Genomic DNA, 20,870 nt, shown 5'->3' with positions numbered 1-20,870 from the left:
TCCCTTTTCCACATTTTCAGTCCATTTCTGCTTTCTGCTCTTTAAAAGTTTTATAATCCCTGCATTAAATAAATGTTATTCATCTAATGAGCCAACTCAGCTAATTCACCAATAAGTCATGTTTCTTGCCTGTTAAGCAGCACGTTTCTCCTAATCCAAACTATTGTCATAAAATCCCAGGTAACACCTGGTTACATAAGTAAAATCAGAAACCACTCTCATTACGCTGTGTCATTGTAAACAGATTTACGCTAGAACTCGTCATTCAGTCTCTCACAAAGGTCCATCCTTTGGAAAAACCCTTAATTAGGTGGTCCGACATCTTCGTACTCTGGTCAAGCTCTTAAGAGGGGCAGAGATTTGAGAGTAATTTCTTTCAATCCCACTGTTTGCAATTGTAAAAAGATTAAACACCAAAACATCCCTGTCAGTTGGTGGCACTCATCTTTAGGAACAGCAGCAATTGCTTTTATGGTAATTTTCAAACACCCAATTTTTCTAAATTCACTTTTTCAAGATTTATCATTTTTAGAGGATGATAAAATTCACTTTTTGACACAAAGTCAACCAACTTTTCAAGACTTTTAAATAAACATTTAAGTATTATAGTCAAACAAAATATTTGCCTTTGCTTGGGAGGGGGGATGTGTAATGCATAATGTTTAAATTTATAAAGCATTTACAAGCATTTTGCCTTTCCTTACCACAACAATGAAAATAACCAGATTTCTATATCTCTCCCTTTCCCATTGTATAGGTATTAAGTTATAATGAGTCATTTCACCTCACCTGTGGGGCCTTATCTCCAGGGGAGCCTAATTAGCGGTAGAAACTTAACATTCTCCCATAAGTATATACATCCTCTAATCAATATCCCTCCTTCCTATCAATATCCCTCTACTTTTTACCAGTTTAATTTTTAATTTTGAAATTAATGAGTGAATGCCAAAGCACTTTTAATTCTTTCCCCTGAACAAAATCTCCGACTCTCTCTCATCAATTTTTTACAAGTATACAACAATAGCCAAGATTTCTCCATCACCACCAACCTTTCCAAACAACATCTCCATTCTTTTTTTTTTTCATGGAAAAATTCTGACCCAAAGCCCAGTACTTCACAATAACGCACCTTACCTCTGAAAACCTTTAACCTTCATCACCTAATTCTAAACAATTCTGATCCAAAAACAACCATTACACAGACACTTACCTCCTTTCCATAACCTCGTCTTTACTGAGAGTGACGTCCCAAAAGCGTTGGTGGCGTTACACTGGTAGTAACCCTGGTCCTTGTCTTCGGGGTCCGTGATCACCAGGGTGCCTATGTTGGGTTGGAGGGTATAACGCGGCAGATTTCCTATCTCCAAATACTCCTTGTCTTTGTACCATGAATATCTGAAAATAAATAAATAAATAAATAAGTTAAGAATATATAGAAATAATGAACATTTTAAATCTGTAGTTAGACTGAACTGCAGAATACAGTAGACTTTGCATATTATTATAACACTCAAAGATAAGAAAATTACATGCATAGTTACACCAAAAGTCGAGGTAGGTAATATTTATAAATTTCAGCTAATCATCCAAGAATTGCAAAATATTACACTGCACTCGGCATAAATAGATCAAGTAACAACACAAAGAATAGTGTTGCTAATGTACATAAATTTCAGCTTATGCCAAAGAGAAAACCCCATTCCTCAAGATTTGTTAGAGATTTAATATTATTACAGCCGCCATACTTACGAAGGTTGTGGACTTCCTGAAGCTACACAGGGCAACTCCACACTTTCTTTTTGTCTATATATGAACACCTTGGGGGCCTGTACATTGATACTGGGGGGCTGTGTGAAGTCTTCAGCTGAAACAAAAAGCAGAGTTTACTGAGTATTGCTACAATATCTTATTGTCATATCACAACACAGATTGTCACAACCAACACAATTAGCTTGTCACAGCCAACATAACCAACACAATACGTTTGTCACAACCAACACAAGTTGTCACCACTAACACAATCAGCTCTTCATTATCAAGATAAACAATCAATATAATCAGCACATAATGGCAAACATAACCAGAAAACCTATTCCTTGGTGTTCAGCATAATCTTAATTTTATCTTATAACCCTGAATTTCAATACATAAACAACACAACGCACAAGCAAAATAACCAAAATTTAACAAAAATAATTATAACAAACTGGGTATTTTGTATTGTAGGGAAGTGAAACTGCATTTCACTTCTTTTGTGCATCACATCAAGACAAATGCAGCAAACGAACAAACACTTATAAGATTCAAAACTTGCATAACTTCATCCACCTTGCAACCAATTACACTCAAAATAATCTACAAAAAGGACTAAAGCCCAAAGCTTAGAAAAAAGTATAAAAATAAACAAATCAAGGGGGGGGGGGAGAAGAAGAAAAAACTTTCTTTTCAAACATCAGAAACTAAAAATTATACAGCAACTCAATTTTCCCTCAACTTATTCAAGAAGTCAAAGAACAGAAAAAGAACAAGAAACCCAACCTTTCTAACACTCTTGAAGCAACAAAACACCATTTTGTAACCTGTGAAACTAAAGGAGTGAAAGAAAGCTGTAAGTTATCAACACTGATAAGCAAATGACAGAACCATCTAATGATTCAGAAGTGGAAACGTCACACTACAGTGTAAAAGACCTTTGCCATCAGAACCGTATCTAAATATTTTTAAATGACAGAACAAAATAAGACTTAAAATCCACACCCCTTAAAAAAAGCTCATGCATACTGAGAACAAACACATCATCACCCAGGTATGGCTAAAATTCCACACAAAAGTTAAGATTGCTCAGAATATGAGAGCACAAGTGACAGACACCTGTCAGGTGATATCTGAAGAGGGAATAAAAAATAATGAGTGTCTTAAGAGGACAGATTGACAGCTGCCAATCAGGAGATATCACACAGCGGTGTACTTACAGCCTCCCTGCCAGTCTGTGAGGCCAGTCAAGCCTGCAGTGGGGGAGGGAAAAAAATTAATACACACAACATACACATTGGGTTGTCTCTAAAACTAAGTCATACGTGTAAAGGTCAGCCATGCTTCAACCTCATATAGGTCAACCAGAGGTCACTTCCATAAGGTCATCTAGAGGTCACTCTGGGGTCATTTCAATACAGGTCATCCATATCTAGCTCAATCAAATTTCATTTTCATAAAGGTCAAACAGATTCAGGTCATCCAAAGTTCATCTCTATGTAGATCAAACATATATATATATATATATATATATATATATATATATATATATATATATATATATATATATATATATATATATATATGTCACCAAGTGCTCATTCATAAATAGGTCAAAGATAAACAGGTCAACAATCAGAAGGTCACTGAATGATACAAAAGAAAAACCTGACAAAGACTATCACCCAAAGCAATGTATGATCAATTTATAACCTAAAAACATTTTTATCGGATATCTTACCGACTTGTATCCTACCATCTTACATAATGCTTCAAAAAATATACTAATAAAAATACAGAGTTCATATTTACAATAAAAACTGAAGTTCCTTTCCTAATAGTAATCTACATTATGAATTTACTGCAGGAACCCCCCTGGATTTGAGTTATCAGCCAACACACTTCCCCTCCTGAATGGAGAGCTCTTACGTGATATTTGATCTTGCTGTCAAAAGTGAAGTGGCTGAATACAGTATTTGCTCCCTTTTAGTGGTAATGTTTGGTCACAATTACCTCCATGAAAGAAGAAATCTTTAGTAATGTTTTCCCAGCATTTGATTCAAAACATGAGAACAAAAGTTTGGTAAATTAATTTCTGAGATGAAAATGGTTACCCATCGACTGGTTAATTGATAAAAAAGAATCACTAAAGACTGGTTTTTGGATCTTTGTTACATCAGAACCAATGGTTAATTGCTGATAAGTACTTATCTCCCTTAAACAGAAAATGGAAACAGTATTCAGAACTAAAGCCTTGTTTTCTTTATAGCCATATACCAATATCATTAACAACAAAAATGAAAAAAAAAAAAAAAACCCAGGGTGAAAATCCAAATCACAAATATTTTAATAAATTTACAAATGGAATTTAAATCCAAAATTTAAAATGTAAAATGACAATCTTATACCACAGCCCCTCATAATAACCCTGTTCACTTCACCAAGTCAAAAATATATCTTATTTGAAACTAAGTCAAGAAACCCAGGGTGCCTCCCTTATTCCCAAACCACAGTGCCATTAGCTGTGTTGACTATATATCTGTAGACATATTTGCCTTATTGATTGCAGCCCTGGACTTCTCCACTGCCAACATAACCCTGATCTATGCAGCATGTAATGTATTGATCCCCTCGACGACCTCAACGCCAATCCCTCCGAGTTGCTACCCTTCTCGGACAGTTTCTATAATACTAATTGTATTCTAGCACGATCCTAATGAATATCGTGCCAGGACTTGGTGGAGAAAATGCTGTTTTTATACAGAATTAGACAGAGTTATCAGGTTTTCTGTGAAATGGGGAGTGTGACTGAAATGGAGCAGTGTTTGCAGGGTTTTAGCTTTTGAGAGAATCTCAGTGATTGAAGTGCATTATGTTGTACATTGATTTCAGTCTCTTTGTGTGAAAAGAAGCCTGGTTCCTGTTTTTTATCCTTCAATTTTTTTTTCATCTAGCAGCATTTCTACTAGATAATAGCATTTAGAACAGTATTCAGTTACAATGTTTTTCCCATTTAATTTCTCCATTCCTTTTTTCATCATAAATCATTCCCACTGCCTCACCTTTTTAATATCCCAGTGAGAGACACATTATTGCAAGTGAATACATACACAAGCACACACACACAAAATGCCCAAACTTTTCTAGCAATTAAGCCGGTAAGCTGAAGAGCACTCGGCAAATCACAACTTGACTACCACTACATATCTACTCTTTCCTCCCTCTCCTTCTCTCTCTCTATGTCTCTTTCACACACACACACACACACACACACACACACACACACACACACACAAATGCAAAGACACAAGCAGGCCAGAGACAAATACAGTCAAGCAGGCCAGAGACATGCACATGACTACAGGCAACCATACCCCTCCACCCACACCCCCCCCCCCCTCCCACCCCCCCTCTACTCACTTCCTTGTCCCCGCACTCCTGCCAGGCAGCAGCAGGCAGCCACCACAACTGCGAGTCCCACCATCATCTTGTCTCTGCCTCCCTTCTTCTCCCTCTGGTTACTTCAGCCTTCCACTGTCACTGGGCTGACACTGCTGAAATAAACAAATGTAACCATGGTAAATCAGACATCACTATGGCAACCATCCTGCTGAAATAGACAAATGTAACTATAGTAAATCAGACATCACTATGGCAACCATCCTGCTGAAATAGACAAATGTAACCATGGTAAAACAGACTGAGATAATAGTTTGTTTTTTTTTTTTTTCCATTACAGAACTCAGACCTCTGCTTCTTTGGATGCTGAAAAAATACTAAAATTTAATTATAAAAACTTTGGTATTTTCCAAACAGGAAGATACTACAACTTCCTAATTAAGGAGCTGTAAAAACAAAATCAATTATACTACGGTTGAATTACCAAGCGTAGGCATGCCAAAATTTTGTTACCATTTGCTCAACTGCTAGTCTAATAGGAAATATATAATTTAATCTACAAAAAATTGTTCCTTAACAATCAAACAGCACAGAAAAGCAACTATTATTCTTAATCAATATTAAAGAAAAAGGTGGCCAACATGCACATCACAACGAGGGAAAGTCATTAGACCCATTATTAAAACACCATCCAAAATTCCATATTGAGGAAATGTACCATGTGCCATCAAAACAAAATCAAAATTGTGCTTTATGCATAATACATACAGTCATAATACATACATACAATAATTCAGCTCCACCTCAAACTGATATTGCAAGTCTGGCAATCAAAGCGCCCTCATAGGAATGATCACCCTTGTTATCCATGGCTCGACTCATTCAGCAAGTTAGGTGATAAAATAGCCCTGGGATATGGATATTGGTCGAGTAACCACAAGCAGACCTTATGTAACACGTCCTCCTACATCAGTGAATCAGTATTAACACCCTTCTAAGCCATGTATAATAAAACAAGCCATACTTGGCTGCAACAAGTAGCCATCGATCAAGGTCGCTTTTTCAACAACAAGCTAAGGTGCAAGTGCCCAGCAAAACTAGCATGTGAATTGATCTGGCTCCATCTATTTCCACAAAAACACACTTTAAATCACCAGATAATAGCTATCTCGGGAAATTAGACACTGGAGTTGTCAAACTTTGATATTGATTAATTAAAAGCGTCCCATTTCCTGGGAAAATAAATGAGACATCTCTCTCAGTTCTGTCCTCTCCTCACGCCCATTTTGTGACAGAAAGGGGGAGGGCGGGGCATGTCAAAAATTCAGATGAATACCAGACCAAAAAAATCAGCAACCTCTAAGAATCTAAATGATTGAGAGAATAAAAAAAATTCTGGTTGTGCAGAAACATTATATAGATTTTATTTCCATATCAACTGCAGAAAGAGTTTTCCAACTGTGACAACATGAAAATGAACTAGCTACTAGACCATCCCTTCAGTTCAATGAACAGGTCACAAATGGTAGCTACCTGACATGGAGGACCCTGAAGTGTCAGATAAGCATGCAACTAGATTCCTCAGTGTACATAAAACTTTGAATCCATTGATCAAAAAAAATCCATTCATTAAACAAGAATTTTTCATTGCCACCTACATTAAGAGTGCAAATAACTTTAAAATGTGCACCTTACATCTCAAATCCACCTTTTTTTAATAATGTGCATCTTAAAAAAATCATGCAATATAAATAAAAAATGTTTAAATGATCCACTCATTAAAAACTATGGTTTCTTATTTGTGAAGTTTCTGACATCCCAACCAAGTTAACAAAAATATTTATAACAAGTCTTTTTGCTTAATGTCCCTTTAACTACTCTTTGTTTGGACCAGAATGAATCTGAGAAAGAACATGTCCAGCCATAAATAAAAACCATCCACAACTTTTCAGCCACCCAAGAAGTGATGAGGGTCAACCGTGGTCATCTACTTGACCCTCCTGACCATCATGGCAGGTTCAAAGTGGTTTCCAGAGGGAAATACTTGCAGAATACTGGACATGTGTAAAACTTAAGTATCTTAAACAGCAGTAAAATGCGAGTGGTGGGCAAGGAAGTGAATAAAAACCTTGGGAAAGTTTTTTGTTTGGTGTTTGTTCTATTAATTAAACTAGCATAAAGGAAAAAAAATACCCGCTGCCAGTAAACCTGCATTGGGATGCATGCAACTGAGCAACATATCCTTTCAATAATAATAATATTATTTAATAAAAACAAGTCAAATTTCAGTTTCTTTTTTTCCAAGACGTCATATTTTTCCAGACATGTTAACCAGTTGGACCACTTCAACCTCCTGATCCCAAACTTCATTCCAAACGCCCCATCCGTGCAAACACTGCTACAAAAACAACATCAATAATGTTACAAAAACAACCAATATTTTTCTTCAGCCCCGCCTCAAAGAGCCCAAAAGCCGCCATTAAACATGTGCCCCCTTATACTTTCGACACAGTTACTCCTTTCTTCGGCACACCTGAGTACACTGGGCACCAGCTTCAACGAGATCAAAGGACCAATATGGCTACTCCCGCTCATTGATAATCGATTGTACAAATCTACTACCACCAATTGGTCGATATAACTTAAAGTAGCCCTCGTTACTGCTGCCATTCTTTTCCCTGTATCTTTTATTTAGTTAATCTAATATGCAATAATGTTTTCTGTTACTTTATGGACTCCTTTTTAAGTGCTTGGGGTTAATCAGAAAATACACTGTGATGTTTTTGTATTTAAACTTCAGCTTTCTGCCTGAAGCAACTGCACTTACAACAAAGAGTTTTTACTCAACAATAAAAGCTTTTCTATCTCAAACAGGGTCCAAATATTTAAACTACCAAATCTTACAAGTGTTCGATAAAAATGTGGGCTTTAAGTTTCATCTTCACTGCAAGAACTGGGATATTTTAATTAGAAAGCAGAGTTTACATAATGATAACCCAACAGCTAATAACCAATGTTATCACAGATCTTGAACAAATCTTGTGAAACTATGTTTTTCTTTGGTTGACTGAAATGTAAATATTGCTATAACTTGAAACTTAAGATAACTGTAAGAAAACTCCCGCCCTAAAGTAAATGATGAATAATGCAAAATTCACCAGATACATCACCACATAAAAATCATTACACACCTTTTTGAAAGAACTTACACAAAAAATACATTCCATTTCATGACTGGCTCTATTACTACTGGAGTACATAATAGAGGGCTGTCAGGCGAGGAAAAAGGTAAAGTTGAGTGGAAACAGAACTGGCATCTTCATTTCTGTCAAGTAGCTAATTCTTCATCTGGCGCCATTTTGTTGACAGCTATCACATGAGCACTTGTAGACACTCTCTTGTTGTATCACTCTCAAAGTATGAAAATACTTCTCTCTAAATCACTCAGAATAAAGAACAGCCTGATTCATTCCTACTGCATTTTTTACTGACAGTTTCCAAGAGGCCAAATAAAACCTTTTTTTTTTTCTTTTACAGCATTCTCTCAATGAAAAGACAGCATCATCACTGAGTGGAGAATGCCAGATTAACACTATGTAAAAACAGGGTTGAATGCAAGACCCATGGTCAGCAGTAACCAGGACTCAACAGATGGGCATTACTCGCACAGTACAACAGTGATATATGATGTCAGGCAACAATTTTAGTTGTTCTTGCCCCTAAATGCTAGTTGGGGGTCGCACTAACACTCGTTATGTTCGCCAGATGCAAAAAAAAAGTCTTGTCAAGATAGGTAATCAAATTTGCAGTTCCCATTTGTTATGACTGATGAAGTGAAAAACAAATGCATCCAGCTATAATAAGAACATCCCACGTCCTAATTCAAAGAAACTTCAATTCACCATATCAGGAAGTTGGCATGTGCCGTTTGCAACCAACAAAGCAGACCAATAATGTTTCCAGTGTAACCGAGCCTTGGCATCATCCCTATCCTCGTCTATTCTTTAACTGAGGCTGTTGGAAGGCTATCAACTCTTCACACTAAGTGGTCAATATATCATTTAACTATGTAGCTGTCCTTCCATAGATTCCATTACACTTAAACAAAAGCTGCAGTCCCTCACTTTTATCTGTTCTACAGAGTGATATACAAAGTGATCAGCACACTGCCTGTACAGACACTTGAGATCCAGAGTCATATTCAAAGTGGTACACTAAAGACCATCAATTCTCTTAAACTTTAAAATAAGAAAGCAGGCACTTGACTGCACTTCCCTGTCACCCATGTAGGGCACTGTAATCACCCTCTTAAGGGTTTGGGAATAAACCAAGATATAAAATATTAACCGTCCCCAGCCCCTCAAACCCACCCCCTTGTTACCCAGAGATTCAATTTCCCCAAGACCCATGAATCAATCACTTTATTTTGAAAGACTGTCTTAATATTTTCAATTCAGAGGATTCCTAAGGACTGATCTAGCCATTGTGCTTGTGCCACATAAAGGTGATTAATGAAAATAGGAATGACGGCAATGTGATATCTATTAGTCAACCAATCTTTAAGACCTTAAGAAATTGACAAAATAGTGGTTAATTATGACTTGGACAGTGGAGGATGGATTATCAGTTTTTTAAAACTATCTTCTATCTCTAAATTTCAACAGATGATAAACTGGGTGGAAAAAAGATCTTTAATTCCTGGACAAATCAGCCAATTTTCCCTCTTGTAACAGAACTTGAAAAGGTGACTGATCCATCACCACCTTCACAAAACTACAGGCAATTTATATTCTGATACCAAAACTTGTTCAAGTGATTTATTAATGTAGAAAACATTTTCTATGCACCATTACCTACAAGTCATTCCACGTCATAATTAGACAGTATAGTCAATATTTTCATATTGTCTATAATCCGACTTTCTAAATAGGATTTTTCTGAGGAAATGTTTCATAATGCCATTCACTTGGACTTAATTAAACAGACAAAAGAACTGAAACAAAGCAATTAATCCTAATTGTATGGCACCATAATTCAGTTAATCACCAGTATTAATGATGTCAGAGCAAATGGAAAGGCCATAATTAAGACAAAAAATGGCAATATTTTCCTTAATTTCTCATATGTATGGACAATGGAACAGAAGGCATAATAAAGGATGGGGATGATAATGTTAAGCAGCAGAGATTTATAATCCAGCCAACTATAAATTAATTTAGAACATTTATTCAAAATTGAAAAATATCCTTATCGAACAGAGTGTACACAAAAGCAGTCATTAGCAATTACACATGTATATAATTTTTTTTTTCTACCACCAATACCAAAGATTAATTTTTTGACTATTTTAGCAGACAGCTGGCTGTTCATTTACATCCCTGGCATCAAATGACTGTAAATAAATAGATTGTCTGATGATTAAGACCTCATTAACTACCAGCACACAGGAGGAGTCCAATCAAGAGAGGTGATGCCACAGTGACCTTCATCTCTGCCAGGTTAACAGACATGAAAAACCATCTCAAACTTATACTGGATATTCAGGGTGTGGAACTTGTCCTTATTTTAATTATTTTTTTATTATTTTTTTTTTTTGGGGGGGGGGGTTGAGGGGGGATTTAAATACTTCATTTCTTTTATCATATTTATTAAATATGTATCTATTTTTTATCTTAACTCACCAAGATGGGCATTTAAAGGTGGGTCTAAATTTAAACTTAATGATAAAAGGCCAATGGTGACATGCCAAATCACTCCAGGGGCCAAGAACAGTGATGCTGACCCAGTGGCTTTCTCTGTACCCTGCTGCTTTTAGAAGAGCCCAAGCCTTCCTTTCACCAATGAAAAAAGTCTTGCTTTTCAAAATATAATACAAAATCCATATTTTGTAAAAAAAAAAAATCTGCCTTTGAGTTAAAGGATTAAATATACCAAAAGGAAGGAAATTCACAGCTTTTTAAAAGACGTTTCTCCAAAGTAAACCATGGAACTGCTACAATGAAGGGAAATCCTGTTTTTCAAAATATAATACAAAATCCATATTTTGTGAAAAAATCTGCCTTTGTGTTTAAAAAGGATTAAATAAACCAAAAGGAGGGAAATTCACAGCTTTATAAAAGACGCTTCACCAAAGTAAACCATGGAAATGTCACAATGAAGGGAAATCCTGAAACTGTATCTCCAGCACTTTGAACTGCACTCAAATTCCTTATAAATTTTCACAGGACAAAGCTTTCCAATAAATTCAACACCAAATCCACTATTCTTATACTTCTCAGGAGAAGAATTGCAATCAATTATTGTGCTCCATCACGGCCAACTCGGTAACAGCATTGATTTCTGCCAGAGTTTGTAAGTGTTTTCTGAAAGCTTTCAGTCTAGATACCGTCCTGTTGTAAATGGCCGCCGCGTTATCAATAATATCGTAGGCAAGAGGAAGCAAGAACAAAAGGATAAATCATTACATTAATTTATCTGGACAATGGCAACAGCAGGGATTGTGTCAATTGTTTGGTAACAACTATTCTGTTAGGAACAATCATAATAGAATATTTGTATGGCTTAGAAGATTACCGACATTCCAAACTGTTCACTTCAAAGCTGTATTGGTTTGATTGCTTGCATATTTTTCCAAAACTTATGTTCTCCTAGCTTTAAAAAATCAGGAGAAATTAACTATTCAACCAATATTTTGACATTTATAAAATATCTCATGCACAAAAATTTTTACGAAGGTATGTTTTACAACAATTTATTCCACTTTAACACCCGTGTAAATTAGACCTACCACTGTTTAAGAACATCACGCTCGATTACTCTCAACTTATCTGGTCAATTCAACTCAGATGACCATGTCGTGGTTTTAAGCTGGACATGCTCCATTTGCAGTGGTATTGTGATACTGGCTAAAGCTTGATACATTTTACTTGGGATAGGTCTTATTTGACAAGTTAAGGTCAGACTTTGGCAAATTCTCCCCCTTGACTCTATTTGACCTATGTCAGTCAAAACATTGAGATCTGATACCAGCCAGCAGGCAGGAGTTTTTCAAGAGCCTATTAAGAGCAATTTGCACCAGATCTCATTACAATGGATTCCTAAATGGCATCCTCCCGAAACTGTTTGTAAATTATACTTTCACCAGTTCACCAATGTGATTAACTGTGGGCTCTATTTTTTAGAGATTTTGTGTAAAAAAATTTGCACAACATTATATTCGTTGTCCGAGCGTTTTGGCAGCATATGGTTGTGCGGGCAGACTGGCACGTTATATGGCTTGTGTGCCCTGGACATGCATGGTTGAAACAGAAGAGGCCGTTGAATGGCAACCATTACCTCGTTAATGAAACACGCAAATTCGACGTTTTTGACATGAAAATCGTTTTTGAGACGAGGTAGGTTTTACAGGGGGCTAAATGTATGCATCATATGACAGACGGTTGCTTTGTTTAGGCCATTGGGACTTTAAATTTGTTAAGAATTATGAATTATTCACAAATACACCTTATATACCTCTCAGGCCCAGAGTGAAATCAAAATTTCAATATTTTTAAAAATATGTAATTTTAAGTGTGTAATTTCATAACCTCACCTCCCCCCCCCCCCCCACACACACACACATACACACAATCTAAGGCTCTATTCCCATAGATTTTAGATCGATCTATCCCCGCGGGGAGTCTCACTAGATTACTTTCAGATAATCCGACTTAAATGTCCATCCCGCCTACTACAAGCTGTAAGGGGGCAATTAACTTTCGTGTCCGCCCGGCTGACAGCTATTTAGCCTGAACCCCCAGGGAGTTAGGTCGATCTAAAGTAGGTCGATCTTATCTATGGAAATGGCGTGTAAGGATAAAGAGCTTTTTCATGCTTATAACTGCCTTACTCTTCAAAGCCTACCAGCAAAAGCAAACCACAGAACTACAAAGCGTGCTTTGAATTACCACCAAAACCACCTGCATCAAAGTGAAACTCACCCATACCTTTCCTCCACTCAGTTTACTACAATTCAGAGTTTCTTTGAGGTGCTTTGCCAGACTATTAATTAGGTTCAGGTAAAAGACTGGCTCTTCATAGCATCTCTGAAACAGTGCACTGAATCTTTAGTGGTACTTGTGGGTAACATATCCAATCTCCGAAAGTTTGAAATATTTTCAGTTCAAAGACCGAAGCAATGTTAGCATTTCAAACTCTATTCTTTTCGTTATGTAGCCCTTATACTCTTTACCTTAAAATGTGCCAAGTTTCCAGTTAAGATGGACAGATCACGCTTAAAACAGACCAAATCACCAGCTGCCTGGTTAAGTTAAATTCACCAGAAGCCAATTAAAAGACAAGGCATTTGACTTTCCTTGATTTTAATCGATGAGGCAGGACAAGGGTTTACTGTCGCTGCTCAAGATCATTACTGCAAAGTTCGCCAATAGGGCTTCACAAAGATGGATCAAACTATGCCGAATGGAAACACAGCAAAAGGGTCTCTGCCCACGGCTAGCAGGAATGTCTACTTCAGTTATTGCTACTTCACATTAAAACACTATTGTTATTCCTGGCTGTGCTCTCTCTAGAGGGAAAGAGAGAGAGAGAGAGGCCTTCAGATAAACAGTGAAATATTGCAGGCATAATAACCTCATGTGCTGTACCCTTATCTAGGTAACCTTCAATGTTGAACAGAGGAAATCAGAAAGATAAATAGAACCCGGACTGCTTTCTGACTTTTCCAAGGAATAAGAGATATAAATAATGTGCAAGTCTCAGCCTACACCGCTTCATTTTAACCAATAATTGCTTTCTGTCTCAAACAATAATTGCTACAGTCAAAGTGACTATGGCTTCAACGAAATTTTACCAATTAGATATTGATCATGTTTAAGATGAAAATTGAGCTATTTAGCTGAAATTTTCTCCAGGTCTGGAGGCATCTTAATTGTAGCATTACTATATATGGGGGTTACAAAAAATCAACTACCAGTACGCAAGATATGGCTTTTCTCCTGATATTTCTGAACATTTTCAATACTCATCAGTGTTTCTCTCTTTTTTGCTAAAAAGAATATTTTCTCTATTTACTAGGATTTCTTCATTCCATTCTTTAATTGACAGACAAACGATGATCAAAGTTTCCAGAGTCCTGCTGTGTTGTAGATTGCCTCTGCACAGATCACATCTCACTGACAGATGGGGGAAGTATGGAGCTCATCTCTGGGAGTAGGAATACAATACTGGAGGCTGGCAAAATACTACAACAGCAGATGAAGTCATAAGTTCATACTTTGAAGTTTCTAATGGCCTTACATCAAGTCTCCTGCACGAAACAAATAAATGCCCAAAATCTCATGATCAGTGACAGAATATTTTATAAAATTGAGATGAAGTCCCATGAGGTAATAAAAAAAACCTTGTGTGATTAAAAAAAATACGACAACAGATGATACATACTGGCATGTTTTAATAACCTCAACTTAAAAAAATATTCTCCCAAAGAATAAAGGTCACATCATGACATGATTTGGCTGCAAGAAGCATTAACTTGGTAACTCATCATAATGCAAGACCAGATAATACTTTTTACGTAATTATTTTAAAAAACTACTACTAGAACATGAATAAATGGGACTGAAGAATCAAGTTTTCAGCAATCCAGTGAACTTTTGGAAAAAATTGTTTGCTTTATAAAGTTAAGATTTAACTTAATACAGATTAAACCATTAAAGTTAACACCTTTTGCTCTTTCCACCCCACCCTTCTAATAAAAAATCTATAAAACAAAAACACGAAAGAAAACATCCCGCTCTCACTCACAATGCTAATATGCTTCCACCACTACAACCATATCATGGTCTTAAAACAACAGATTCCCCTGGTGTTACATGTCACAGAAATAACATTAGTTCACTTGAGAGGAGACCAGATATCAGGAAGATTTACTCTGAAAACAAAAATACTGAATTGGCTGCAGAAAGAAGCATCCTGCCAAGTCTAAAACGGGGAGCAAACAAAGAGATGCTGACATCATTACAGCGACGATCATTTTGTGCTGCAGCCATCATAAACTTTTCATCAAACGAACCATCTGTCCGATTTCTTTTGCCACAGGATAAACTTTTGAAAATGGAACTGAATTGAAACCTCTGGTCCTATTGAAAAGACGCATCTTTCTGCAACAGATCACACCGAGTGAACCATCTGCGGGATTTCTCGGTAAAAGTCTCGAATCACTTGCCTCATTACATAAGTTAACAATTCATTGTCTCTTTTCATTCCCATCAAAATGCATCATTACATACCTATTACATGAACACAAACAACTTGATCAACTTTGTGCTGCGTTCACAGAATCACATTAGGGTCATTGTCCATGTGAATTCTCATGTGAGGAGTTCTGCATTTTTCAGGAAAAACAGAATCATTATTACAGATAACAATCCACTCTGTGCACAGGACTAGATTAATCACTATCTGTTCAAGAAACTGCGAATTATTACATCAGTAACCGAGCTGTCCATCTTCTGTTGTGTTCACATGCCCTTATTAAGCATATTGTCTTTTCCTGGGACCCTTTGTGTTGGGTACACATAACCCAGGCTAACCCAGTCTAACTGACCCATTGTCTACATTAAATTAATAAACATTTATTGATTCCTCCTCCTATTACCCATACTTAAAATACACTGGCGTTTCTGCCTCACTTGTTCTCTTGTGTTATGTATTGACTTGGGTGTCATCAATATGCGGAACCTGAGCTTTCAAGTACACTTGACAGATTTCTGGGTTTGAAGTTTTCTTTTTCTTTATCCTTATATCTTGTATGAAATTCAAGGCTACTAATTCATCTAACTATGGTCTAAAATTTAATTACATTCAATTTGTAAATTGTACTTTCTCCAATTATTCTTGCAGATTTGATTTAAATCATTCCTACTTTCTAAATGTCTACTTTACCATAATTGGTGAAATTAACCATTACCAAAATGCCACAAAAATTAGAAACTACTGAGAAAATCAATTTTAGCCATATAACAGTCTAACACCCAAATATATGCCATAAAAAATTCTTATTCAAAACTTTGTTTGCTGGTAGGGTTGGCTGTTGCAGTCAAATCAGGGCCTTTCTAGTTTTGAAGTTTGTGTCGGTCCGAGTCACATTTCTCTCCTCTGTCTTTATACTAAAACTGATACGAAGCAGGTAAAAAAAGCAAACAAATGTCCCCCAAAAGATGGGTAAACTCAAACCTGTGGCATCTTTACAAAGTCCTGTTAGAGAAACAGAAGATATTTACCGTGCTTAATCTAGTGTGTATGGCAAATCGATATCATAAAAAATTTGAAGCATGTTGACAATAACCTGAAAATCAAATGCAATATTGATAACTTCTGATGGTTCAAGTGCAGTGACATTTATTTACCCAACCTGGAAACTTTTTAAAAGTAGTTTGAGCAGCACAATGAAACTCGATCCAATGCTACTTGAAACTTTCCGATATATTTACCGCCTTCCAGTAGCTACAAACAAGACTTCATGCATTTTTTGTGAAAAGTAAATTTGAAGATCTGTTCTACAAATACAGCATACCGGAATACCCTGGCAAGATGTGATTCTATAGCAACTCCCTAAAATCTTTAGCAAACTGTCAATGCAAGAGAAATGTGCACACTTAAAGAGGATGCCAAGTCACTTGTATCATAAGCCATTGCATCAAGAACACTTCAGGAAGAGCAGGTGTATCGGCACTAGTACCTCACTCATGATCTTGGAAAAAGATGGAACCACTTACGAAAGATATAATTGATCTACTAAACTACGTTTCAGGAACTCTGACCAAGAACATCACTTATGATAATCTTGTTCTTATCAGATTAAATGATACTTCCACTTGCACGTGACGACTTGAATAATGTTTGTAGTTATACTAGGGTGTTTTAGATGCTTTAATTTTTAACTCGTTTCAAAATCAAGAATGCATTCTTCCTCTTTAAGTATAGAAAGTTTTGGCAAATATCAAGTATTGTAACACCTAACATGTATCTGCAATTATGCAACTATACAAGGGTGAAACCAACAGAAATGTGATTACCACAAAATCCTAGAAATGCAGCATAATCACTTTGCACACAAATACATTTTGAAGCCCTATCAATAACTTCAGCACATAGCAGTCTCTGTACGATGCCATATAAGTAGGCATCTTATCAGACTGTCTCTCTTCTCATCAATGTACACATCCATCTCAAGCATGGGTGTTGAAGCAAACAGAATTGCTTAATCAGCCATGTCTTAGATGTACTAAGTAACTTGATTCTTCACTTTCTCTTCACTATTGCACAATATATTATGCATGTTTTGGTAAATTAATAATATTAGAGCATATTCAAGTGACATAACTTTCTAGAGACAGATGAAGTGATTGCCGGCCTGCAGATTATTATTTATTTTTTTAGACTAAGTTTTCATTTCAAAGATGTGACAGTTCTTTGCAAAAGAAATTCTTATCCATGTTTGAAAAAATTCCATTTTTTCTTCAAGTTAAATTACACAGGATATTAATACTATCCTTCACTCAGCTAAAGCCAAGGGGAAAATAGTTCTCAAAACATATATTTATATTTTTCACAGTAATAATCATAATACATAGATAACTGGTTAGTGCACGAAAATATTGCCAGCAATTCTTTGTGTCAAAATTCCACAAGAGTGTTTAATTTATAGTTGCTAATATGAATGTCCATAACTAAACGGTCCCCATTTTCCTCAGAATTATATCACAATACAAACTGACCGCTACTAACCAAAACATATTTCTATCTTCTGGAAAACTGCTTCATAAAAAAACTCGCTCTTTTATAAAGGTACATGTAAAAAGACACAAAAGGAAAAGAGTTTTAACATTCATTCGCAGCTAAAAAAAAATACTTGCACTGATCACAGCGGGAAAACACCAGACATCATCAGGTCTTGGGGACTACTAAAATATTTTGACCATGACATACATGTATACCAGTAAGAAGAATTCCCCCATATATCGATCCACTAACCTCATGTGTGACTGTAATACTCCGGCCCTTGGATGCATCCCAGTTATCAGTGTATTGCTCATTGATCTCTCTCTCTTAAGTGTAGATATCACACACACTATATTAAACTGTGGAGCTTTCCAACCAGACACATTATTTAGAAATGGATGTCCACGCTCGTATAAGGGCATTACCAGTTTCAACAGTTAGGTTGATTCAAATATACAAAATAACCAACCATCTTACATATACTAACTAATAATACTGCTAAAACGAGATATTGGATGGAAAAAAATTGGGCTGCATTTCATGAAGTATAATTAATTCTCAGACATTACCCAAAGTCTACAAGACAATATGAATACCATCCAACAATCGTGTTACTTACAGCATTGGCCTTTTAATGTCTCGCTGCTTTTATCTATTACTACTTCAATAGGCAATTATGCCCGTTGTTTTCTTCCCAATGCATTGGCCAGACACAATGTACATTAAAAACCAACCTGCTGCCTCTTCCTGTCTGCGTTTTTAGATGTTAATTTGTCATTCAAGTATAATATTTCTCGGATCCAAAGAGAAGAAGCCCTCTCTTGGGACAGACATCTTAATTCTGCATTTGATGAGTTCCAAGTATAATTGTATACATTTCATATTGATACAGCTGCTAGCTAAAAGATAGACTATATTGAAGGTAGACTATATTGCATGATTTCAAATTTAAACTCATTGCTGAGAATCAAATGGAGTTTTGCAAATAACCTAAAAGCCCTCAAAAAAAAAAAAAACTGACAACTATGCAAAATTGTACAATGCACTCAGATTTGATGGCAATTCAAATAAGATGTTTTACAAAGTTTCTATAGCGTGTCTGACAATGTGCAACTCATTGCTACAAACATATTCTGTTACACTGTAAAACAAATGTGATTTTCTAACTACGGCTTCACACATGGGGCAACTGTTTCTAGTTTTTCCTGTTTGAGCAATTTGTTATCTTTCCCAGTTGAGGTATGCAAGTGCAGGCGCTTTCAAATCCATTCCAAACATTTTGGTTGTATTGAACCCAAGGAGCTTATAACAACTGTTTCCCTTATCCCTAAGTCTAGTCCAATAGAACAAAATAAAACATGGAAACTACAGTATCTATGGATTTTATTTCTGAAAACTATTTTTGCACTGGATTTACCAAACGATGACACATGTACATATTTTCAAAGATTCAACATGTTTAACCAAGCAATATTTTACACATAAGAATCTTGTGTACTGTTAGCGTATAATTAGCACATACAGAGCAATATAGCGTGAACAGAAACATCCAAAACACTACAATTGTTAAATCTCACCTTGTTAGATTCAAAATCTGCCTGGCCTTCCGAAAAACAGGAAACGACCACTTGCTAGCAGGGCCGAGTAAGTGAAGGAGCGAAATTCGTGCACTCCTAGCTCAAATGCCACGAGATTCTGATTTAAGACTTGTCATGAAACCACTCACTTGTAGCCTAACACTGGACTGTGAAAATTTACATTTCCCACAGGCTGGACTTGAAATTCAATTTAATATTATGACGGGGTCAACAAGAGGGCGGCCATCTTAGGTCGTCCCAACCGTTGAGTGTAAGCGATGACAACAAGGGGGACATTGGTCTAGTTTATACCCGTGTGCGACCTTTTCTTTGGACTCAAACCAGAAAACAATAAATATAATTTAGCACCGAATGTTTGGCGGTATCCAATAATGTCTTACCTTTTATTATAGGCAGTACACCGTCCTCTTCCTAAAATGTCTCACCTGGGTAAGGAACATGCAGAACCGAAAACACGTTAAATCTGCGCATGTCACCTCAAATGAATTCGGTCATGTGACCCGCACTGGCCAATCACATTGTGTCGCACCTGCGCGGGAGATGAGTCACCTGTATGCATACCTGAAATTCTTCATTCTTTACTCACATATAAATAGTCATAATATAGTTTTAAAAATAAATGTCTACGACACTGTTTTGAATTTTTTAATCACATTTTGATAAAAAAAGAAAAATCGTTATAGATTTAGATTCGAAAGGGGAGAAGAGAAGAAATAATAAGAAATTTTAAAATCATTAGAAAAACTTTTTTTGTATAGTGTATGTTGTGTGTGCATTTGATTTAAATATTTCAATGGATCTTTAGTAAATGAATATAAAGTTGTTGGGTCTCTTCTAAAATTAACGCAATTTAGTGTTGTATAAAAGTGAAAGCTTGCATCAAAATTTAAATCATCGACTTGAAAAAAGTGCATGCACGGAAGGCATATGCAATTATCAAGCTAAGTGTATTAACAAATGCAATTCTTAAAAGTCTTCAATATTATAGTAACTGGTCCTCAGTAATCATCAAAATAACTGAGATATATCTGCTTTACTAATCAAATAGACCTAAAAGTGACCCAAGGTAGGCTTTTATATAGGATTTTTCTTCTATTATACAATCCTACCCAGTTTTATCTCATTGCAATTATAATTATTTCTACATGTATAATTGACAAACGTTTGCTCAGCGGGATCATGTCCAATCATCTTAACATGTAGCCAGGAAATCTGTATCGAGCTCGGTACGATAATTTTACTTGCGTTTTGAAGATAATGACATGGATTTTGGAATTTTCCTGGAGCACGGTATACACGTTATCTATCATAATGCCAATGTTTTGTATTGATTTCGAG

At 36.1% G+C, this 20,870-nt stretch overlaps 1 protein-coding gene across 6 annotated transcripts in view; it reads right to left on the bottom strand.

The window, feature by feature from the left end:
- Positions 1-20,079, bottom strand: part of LOC106160148 (neuroglian) — a 39,345-nt gene extending 19,266 nt beyond the window's left edge. For 4 of the 6 annotated variants that reach the window (XM_013536665.2, XM_087014733.1, XM_087014732.1 and 1 more), the window contains exons 1-4: positions 19,913-20,079; positions 5,173-5,306; positions 1,750-1,864; positions 1,211-1,395 (exon numbers count right to left, since the gene is read on the bottom strand). In XM_013536665.2, coding sequence (XP_013392119.1) covers positions 1,211-1,395; positions 1,750-1,864; positions 5,173-5,239 — 367 coding nt within the window. In that variant the 5' untranslated portion in view covers positions 5,240-5,306; positions 19,913-20,079. Of the gene's footprint in view, positions 1-1,210; positions 1,396-1,749; positions 1,865-5,172; positions 5,307-19,511; positions 19,534-19,912 lie in introns of those variants that run through there. The other 2 variants (XM_087014730.1, XM_087014731.1) reach the window with 2 other exon arrangements.
- Positions 20,080-20,870: the final 791 nt, after the last annotated feature.

This window comes from Lingula anatina, chromosome 6, assembly GCF_051362555.1.
Source record: "Lingula anatina isolate TDL-2025a chromosome 6, LinAna3.0, whole genome shotgun sequence".
Taxonomy (NCBI): Eukaryota; Metazoa; Brachiopoda; class Lingulata; order Lingulida; family Lingulidae; genus Lingula; species Lingula anatina.
This window is presented reverse-complemented; position numbering and strand designations above follow the sequence as displayed.